At 24.3% G+C, this 9669-nt stretch overlaps 1 protein-coding gene across 1 annotated transcript; it reads right to left on the reverse strand.

Annotated features, from left to right (window-relative positions):
* Positions 1-2387: 2387 nt before the first annotated feature.
* Positions 2388-8557, reverse strand: LOC111028094 (uveal autoantigen with coiled-coil domains and ankyrin repeats protein-like). The gene is made up of 15 exons (XM_022306633.1): positions 8517-8557; positions 8187-8358; positions 7447-7623; positions 7248-7373; positions 7069-7194; positions 6813-6947; positions 6665-6739; positions 6370-6504; positions 4514-4568; positions 3892-3952; positions 3619-3814; positions 3375-3483; positions 3114-3292; positions 2465-2596; positions 2388-2396 (listed from the first exon to the last, which is right to left on the reverse strand). Exons 1-15 carry the CDS (start codon positions 8555-8557, stop codon positions 2388-2390), a joined length of 1728 nt encoding a protein of 575 aa, XP_022162325.1.
* Between the last annotated feature and the right edge of the window lie 1112 nt (positions 8558-9669).

The following is a 9669-nucleotide window of genomic DNA, read 5'->3' on the forward strand; positions in this document are numbered from 1 at the left end:
AAACATTGAAAACTGAATTGTGACGATTTAAAGTTAAACCTACGATTATATTTACTCGTATACCAAATATCCATTTAATAGACATATAGAGTATCTATATAATTTTTTTTTTAAATTTACTGCAATACTCGAGACATTCAGATATGTTAAAGTTTTCAAACTGTAACGTTATATTATAAGTTATAACTTGTTAAAATAAATGCCCATTGCATTTGTGTAACATAAAAAAAATTCTAACAAAGTTACGTAACACGTTACAAAAAGGTAAAGTCGGTACAGTAACGCATAACTTTCGTTATTACCTCCAACACTGAATATAATTACTATGAAATTAAATCTAATAAAATAACATACAAAATAAAAATAAAATAATACATATTAAATAACAAACAACAACTAATAACAAAATACGATATCATTGGAATTTTATGGGTAAATTTTGATTTTAGTATGCTATAATAATATAATTCTTTTTGTTATTCTGTATAATATTTAATAGCGTTTTCGAAGTAATACAACAAAAAACATTTTAGTAAAATAAGTAACGAAGTTACTGCATATCATTATATCATTAGTTGCATATTTCATTTCTAACCCATCGACATCAGAACTATTAGTTTTAACAAAATAAATTTAAAATGTTTGATATTGATACTAATGAATCTCAATTATATTTAATGATTGTTTACCTTTAATAACAATAGTGTTATCACCCGAAAAAATGTATTGAGTTGATATATTATTCATTTATAGGTATGTACATTTTATTGTTATAAATAATTGTTTTCAAATCGAAAATTGTAACAAATTTAATATAATATTTCATATTCTACCTCTATGTAAGGAGCACTATTATTTACTTTGTATTTGTATTTCTTATCCTTTTCTATAAACATTTTGTTTACTTGAATTTATAGAAAACTAAGGTGTTCTCTATAAGTTGCCAACTGTTGCTAATTCAGTTCTATAGGTCAGGTTAGGTGTGGTATTTTTTTCCAATAATTTTTGATCCTAATTTTTTAATTTATGTTTTATATTTTGTAGTTAAAATTAGATAAGAACTCGTGGACGCTGTTTGAGTATTTTTTCTTGGTAGATAGTCTCTTTTAACTTAACATAAAACAATATTTTATTTATTTTACATCATCAATTAGTATAATGGTATAACATTAGGATTGTAAACATACAATTATTAATAAAACCTATTCTAGTGCTATTTCATTGTTCTAACAAAATGTCTTAAAAGCCTCTCATGTTCGTTTTACTGTACATAAATGTTTGATCGGTGACTACTGACTAAACTACGTTTTTGTTGAGGTTTCTATAAATTGGCCTTGGAAATTTACATGATACCCATATACTCCATATTACGCATTACATTTTCACATCGGGAATTTCTGGAAATCCTTCTATGTATGGTTTTTAAGACTTAGGTATTCAACAAATATTATTAGTCAGGAAACGCTCACAAAATTGGAGGTTCACAACAAGGTATACTTATGTTATAGTTAAATAATTTAAATTTAAATATTCAATATTGCTCTTCAATCTCAACATTCTTAACAGTTCATCAAAATACATAATAATAATAAATCAAAATAACATGTCTTTTGTTTACATTAATGTATTAAATTATTTATGTATAAGTCATAAATTAAAACATTTTATAAAACAGATTGCATTTTCCTAAGTCTCAAATTAAAATATTTTGCTAAACAAATTGCATTCTTCTAAGTTGCAAATTAAAATATTTTATAAAACAAACTACATTCTTCTAACTGTTCAGTTTTATTTTGTAATTCATCTTTTTTTTGTACCACATCTTGAAATAGGTATCTTCTCTGCTCTTATAGAATCTGAAAAAATAAAAAATACATTATCACTGTTTAATATATTAGAGAAATGTGTACATTTTAATGACGAGGTAATGCGTGCCTTTTTCTCAGATTTTATTTTAAAATTATAACATCTTATTTTTTTGGATATCAAAGTTGATAATACGAAGTGTGTAGTCCTAAATTGACGGTTCAGATTTCAGAAATCTTGATTTAGAACATTTTTATCATCACAACGATTTGAACTGGTTTACTTGCAAAGCTCCACTTCTCTCTAAAATATAATCTCAATGTACAAAAAAAATGTGTAATATGAATATTTATAAAAAATTAAGACTTATGCTGATATAAAATATATCATAATAGTATAGGTATTAAACGGTTATTGTCCTGAGACTCTACGTAGACTACAAAATTTATTCTAAGATTATTTTTATTATGTACGACACGGTCGTTGCTAGTATTACCTATAAATATGTTGTGTTGATAATAAAATTGGTTACATTTTGTGCTTGAATTAAAACGGAAATTAATTTTTGTTCTTCATTTTTCTTATAAGTTCTAGAACACACAATAAATATTACAATTTATAATTACTGTAATTATTATCTGTATTTTTAAATTTGTACTTTAGGTATTCTCATTGAATTTATCTTGCGTTCTTTTTCGTTGTACAATTTATTGAACTTATTTTGAAGGTATGCTAATCTCCTTTCTTCAGTCATCAATTTAAATTGTAATAATTTATTTTCTTCCTTCAACTTCAAAAGATTTTTGTTTTCAAATCTAAAAAAATGTATATTCATATAGTTGTTACTTAATTATAGCTAATCAAATAGGTATATTATAAAACCTCCTTATTATTAGCAATATTTAACATACATAATAAATAATAATATCAACTTTACTAATTAGTATAATTACATTAATTTTTTATTTTGAAATGACAATTTTCCGATTTGGCTTTTTGCTTCGTTAATATCTTTTGATTGAATTTTGTGATTCAATTCACTTTGAGTCCTAAATTCTGAAATTATGTTTATTAATTCATCGTTTTTTTGTTTAGTATTATTTAACTCTTCTTGCATTCTATGGATTTTTTTCTGAAACTAAATTATTACATACTTCGATGAGCTTATCAAAATAATATTATTTACATAATTTATTAGCAATTAGTTCTTTTCAATACGAAGACATTGTATAATACTAAAATGTTATTTAGTACGAAGATCGTTAGTAATTTATAACTAATTTAATATTTTAAGAATATTGTTTTACCTCTTCAATAGAACTTTTCATCTTGTTTACTTCTAATTGTTGAAGCTTTTTGCATTTACTATTATTTAATAATTGCATTTCGATATTTTCTGTACTTTTTTCTAATTGTTCTGTTTTATTTTGTAACTCATCATTTTTTTGTTCCGCGTCTCGAAATATCTTATTTGCTCTTATTGACTCTGAAAAAAATAAAAATAAACATTAATTTTCATCATTATTTCTTATATTAGACAAATATTTAAATGACTAAGTAATGCTTGCCTTTTTTCATGGATTCTATTTTCAAATTATAATCTTTTATTTTTTTGCACAGCAATGTTGATTGTCTATTTAGTAATTTACATTGATAATCAAAATTATCCTTTTGAATCTATTAAAAAAACACATGATTTTATTATTATTATTTTATGTATCATGCATAATCATTTTCGGATAATCAAAATTAAAAAAAATAATCAAGGAATTATTTAACCACAAATAGTTTGAGGTTTTGTTTTAATTTTACCTCCAGTTTTTGAATTTTCGATTCTTTAGACAAAACTTCTAATTTATCATATATTATTTTATATTTTTGTTCTTCGAGCAACAAGTTTACCGATTTTACTTTTTTTTCAGCAGCTTTTGTGTGATACAAACTTTTAATCACTACGTCTCGATATTTAAGGTGTCTTTCCTCTTGACTTTCTATTTTTAAATGTAGTCTATTACACAAAACAAATAATTTACATTTTATTGTATTTCATGATGTATAAGTATGATATAAGAATAAGACTCTTACGTTTTGATCACTTGTTCTAAAGCAAACAATTTATTTTCATAATGTTTTTCTCTCAGTGAACCTGAAATAAATAATTAATCCAACATTTAATTCGTGACCACAATTTTAGAGTATGTGAACAGGTCACAGGTTCTTTACATTATATCTAAGGCTCGAACTTAAATGCTAAAAAATATACTAAATATCCATGCATTTATACATATAAATACGACAACTTACGCTCTTATATTTTAATCTTAATTTAAGTTTGTATTTATTTTTAGTACTGAAAATGATTTAGTTTATTTTAGATTAAAAAAATATTATTATGATTCCCTGCTCCTCGCGAATACATTAAATGTATAAATAAATAGGTAGGTACTTAGTATTTTAACATAAAATATACATCTGGATTTAAAGTACAAATTGTATTTGGTCATAATACCTAGTAATACAGCCATAAGATTATTAATTTATCTCGAAAAAATGTTTAAATATTATTTCACAATGTTTTTAATATAAATATTATGTTACTAAGTCTTACAGATTATATTAACAACTAATAACCATAAAAAAAAAATTTAGGACATAATTTAATATCGATAATGTAGAATGTAGATGATATATTTATTATGAAATTTACCACATTTTATTTCCGGTTCCGTGTCTTCATCATTTTTACCATATTTTGATTGGTACTGTTGAGTAAAATTTGTATTACTACACTTAATCAACTTTCAATTTATGTATATAGTCACTAAATTATGGTATATATAATATTATACACATATGAGGTAGGTACTATTATAAGAAAAATTCTAATATTCACTTTTTTCAGGTAGTGAAATGCACCACTAGTAGAGAACGAAAATATTTTGATCTCACATACACACGCCTAACCTATCGTTTTATCAATTATTACCACGTTTCTAACGGAGTGATTCCTGGAGATTCTTTATAGATGCCAAATGGCAACGTTACATAATATTCAAAACGTTGGCTAAATTTGGGGCTCTATAATTTTTTTAAACTAATATTATAAAAAAAAAATTGTTCTGCAAAATATAATGTAAATGGGGACAAAGCTAGATCTATGATGAATTTTAAGCAAAAACAATAACCGAACTTAAACCTGCATACACTACTGATACGATCTGATACGATCTACTTATTTTTAAATTAAATTTGTGAACCGTATAAAATAAAAATATTAATAAATAACAAAATAAAAATACTCGTAAATGAATTTCTATATCAGTAGTAAATTAAATACAAAATACACTCATCTTTATAATCAGAATTTAAAATATATTTGGTTAAAAATATTGAAATTACTTTTACTTAAATATAACTACTTTCTGCACACTTTGTTATGATTCTTTCAAACAAAAAAAAATAATTATCTCAAAAGATGGAAAGAATATAAAAAGTTTTCAAAATATTTTATTTCACACAATTTCAATGTATAAGAAAAACAAAATAACAATAAAAATATATATTTTTCATTGTTATCATTGTTTATTTCGTATTTCAAAGAATAATATTTTTTTGAGAATGTACAGGAATCAAGTGTTGAACTTGTTGTTGATTAGTTATAACTTATAAGTATTTAAAGTATAAATGAGCATTAGGTGGAGTGAGGGTGGCTAGATACAACAATTTAAATACTTATAAGTTATACTTATAACTAATTAACAACTCAATAAATTAACGAAACTAAGTTTCAACGAGATTATAACTACAGAAATATCAAAAAACAATAAAATAATAAAGACTAAAATTAAAAATGAGTTAGGTAAATTAGATAAGTATGTAAATATTTCAATTTAAAAATATCCAACAAATTGTGTATTATGTTTAAAATAAATTCAGCATAATATATATTTCGCAAACTAATGCTTGCAGATAAAATTGGCTTTATGTACATTTATAATTATTTATTAACAAATCTTTGCATAGAGTTGTATTGTTTTTAGGATATCAATGATTTAACATTTTAAACAATATTTCAGATCAGAAGAATATTGTGATCCTGTGATAATCGAGTTAGAGTTAAATAAAATAAAAAAATAATTGAACGAAGTAAATATAAGAGAGCTCGGAATTTGTTACATTTTAATGTTAAGAACAGCAATAAAAAGAAAAAAAAACAGAAATACATAATTTATATAATGTATCTATTACCTTTAAGTATTTTAAGTATAAATAAGCAATACTAAGTTAAGTGGATTGGGAACTGGGGAGTTAAAACATTTTAAATATTTATCACTAAAAGTTATAACTAATCAACAAATAGTTAAAAAAATTGAGTATTTACAATCAAAACCCGTTTTATATTTTTTTTAGTTTGCCCTCTCTTTTACTAACTGAAGGGATGCTAAAAAAAAAATAGATAATGGATCTGACGGTTAATACATCTTCCTTGATATGCATATATGAATTTGTTACTTAAAAATTAAAGATTTGAATTTCTAGTAATTCGTTTGGATAATATCTTACGAAAGGGCAATCGAGGTTACTGAATTTTTTCGTCAAACTAAGATTCTGCTTCATACATTCTTCTAATTTACGCTTTATCACAGTTATGTCCTCTCCTGTATATATATACTTCGTTTTTTGTTTCTCCAATTGTTGCTAAAAAATTCATAAGATAAATTATATGCAATATTGGTAAATAGTAAAAGGTAAATGGTAAATGGTAATTTTTAAAATAAAATATTATTTTTTTAATTACAGCAATTTCAATTAATTTCTTATTTTCCGATTGCTCTGCTGCTATTATTCGTTTAAATGCGTTCATTTGTTTGTACAACGAACGTTCATTGGCTTTCATTTCTTCAACTGTTGATGTTAATTCTTCTGATTCATTCTAAATACAAATATTATGACCATTTTAATTTTTGATTATGAAAAATAATTAAAATGTTAAGTAAAATAATCACCAATTTCGATTTCAAACAATTATTTTCATTTAGCAAACTTGAATATTTAGTTATTGACTCTGAACATTCCTTATTCATAGTTTTTATTTTTTTTTCAAGAAATTTTACACGTTCTTCAGAATTTGACAATTTTATCTGTAAATATTAGTTTGCGAATAATATATTATACTTACTTAATTCATTTTAATTATAAATGAATATACGCAATTCGTTGTTTATTTTGAAATTTGAATAGGAACGTAGTTATCTAACTTACTAATGTATTTTCAATCTTAGTACTTAGTATTTTATTGTCTCTTGCTAATCCTGTAATTACAATTTCTTTGGAACGTAATTCATCTTCATGATGATTTATTTGTGCTTTAAGTCCTTTACTCTGAATCTGAAATCGTACACATGTAATACTTGTATTACTTTTTAAAATAGCAAAATTACTTCAAGTTCATCATTCCTAGATTTTGTTTTATCATTTTCAGCTTTTATTCGATCTTTATCCTTAAGTTCTTGGGCATTTTCTAGTTTATATTTTGCGTTAACTTTTTCAAGCTGTTTATTTGCATTCTAAAAATATTTAGGTACCTTATATTTACTTATCGTGAATACAATTTGCATGTGAATTCTGTTATACTATTACCATTAAAGTTATATATCTGTCTGTAGCCTCTTTATATTTTTTCTCCAATTCTTCACGTTTTTCCTTCGACACGTTTATGACCAATGTCATATTTTTTTTATCCGTGTTTAGCTGACTGACGGTTTTATTTAATTCCGTAACTTTTGATTGATATAATGGTAGTTTGACGGTATTATCCTGCAACAATTTATTTACAGATATATTAACTATATACCAATACGTTATTTATGTGATTAATGTAATATAATTCATAAATATGTGCGTGATCTAACTTAATACTTAATAATAGCTACCTACACCCGTTTTCTGAGTCAATTTGTGTGTTATTGAACTACTAATTGTTTATATTATGCTACCAATGAAGTGTTTTATTTACTACATTTTTTCAAATCAAAATATTTTTCTTTTTTTTACAGTAATTTATTTTTGTTTAAATTTCTTGTATTTTTTTATTTAGAAGCAGAATACTCAGCTTAGCATTTTATTTTAGGTACGTGTTTGAATGGAACAACTTCATTTGATTCAACAGTGATTTAAATCATATTAATTATTGTTCAAATTTTGCTACCTACGCTGCGATTTAAATTATAAGTAAGAAATGTCTTAGAAGTATCTACAAATCTATTTTTTGTTGTTCATTGAAGACATAAACAGTAAATATCGGCATCTAGGAATAAAGAACTACTCTCGAAATCACTATTTAAATAAACAGGTACTAACCACAGCTTCTATAAACCTACCTTGTATAACTTTTGTAAATCTGTTTTTTCTTTTTCTTTTCTTGTTATTTCTTCTTTTAACAGTTGGTTAGCTTTTTCAAGTTCCGAGCTTTCATATTTAAATTCATTGAATTCTTTTTTGATCTTGTCTAACTCTAGCTCTAGTATCACAGGATCATAATATACTTCTGGCCTGAAATATTATTTAAAATGTGAAATCTTTGTTATCCTAAAAATATTAATATCACTCAATGCAACGGTTTATGAATAAATAATTAACATCATATAATAAGTGTACATAAATTAAAGTTCTAATACGTTCATAATAAAATGTATATCGTTTACACTTACGACTCTTCCCAAATAGGGATAAATTCTCTTTCAAAATCCATTGTTGAGTATTTTTGTAGACGACTTTATATTACGTAATAAATATCTAATACGATTTTTTATAATTATTCTCAAACTCAGTTATAAAACTTATACAATTAGATACACTATATTATATTATTATAGTGTAGTTTCGTAAAAAATACTAAACTAAGAGTCAAGTTATGTTTCAAACATAACCGTATCCATGGATATATTGTATTTACTTAAAAAAATAATATGAATTCGAATTAAAAGACATCAAACAATGTATAATCATTAAACATTAAAAAATAATACTTTCAACAAATAATACCTAACACTATAATGTGTTTATCACACTTTAAATGCTATTTTAGGATCCGGGTCAAGACTAACATAATATTGTTCATACCTACATTTGTTCATTAGAAAATATTACGAGATTTTTAGCCAAAATATTTTGTGCGTTGAATACTCGATGTTGATGTACAATTTACAATTATATATTATATAATATCTTGTGATTTCCGTAAGCTACAGCGAACAGCTTCGAGCTTAAAAGACAAAGGTCGGTGGTCACGTTATGAAGCGGCATCCTTGACGATAGATACGACGAACATAGATCGAGTGGGTTTAGATTGTCTATAAATTATACAGTAGATAGCTATTATTGAAAAATAATCTACGTGATTTTTTTATAAAAACCACTATGCTGCTATGAAATTCGTATCGGAATCGAATAGAACAGAACAAATTGATGAATTTAAATTAATTTCTAATCTGCTAATTTTATAGTGTATTATAATTTAAAGCATCTGTACTTCATAGTAAATAATTATGTATATTATTACTTATTAAGACGACATTTGGACGGTGACAATTGATCACCTTTGGAAGTATAATATTCGAATGCATTTCTCAATAGGTACGTCCGTTATTTAATAACAAATTAAATAATATGAATAAGCGTATGATTATCGACCAACAACAAAACTCCAAAAAATATTTTAATACTTATTTTAAAACAAATAATTAGGTAACTATATGGCTATACAAATATCATAAATAATATTCCGACTAACTTATGAATTAGTACCTATTAAAGAATTGACACTTATCGCTAGAATGCAATTACCTACCATTTGAAAGTTTT

The sequence above is a fragment of the Myzus persicae genome, unplaced genomic scaffold, assembly GCF_001856785.1.
Source record: "Myzus persicae strain clone G006 unplaced genomic scaffold, MPER_G0061.0, whole genome shotgun sequence".
Taxonomy (NCBI): Eukaryota; Metazoa; Arthropoda; class Insecta; order Hemiptera; family Aphididae; genus Myzus; species Myzus persicae.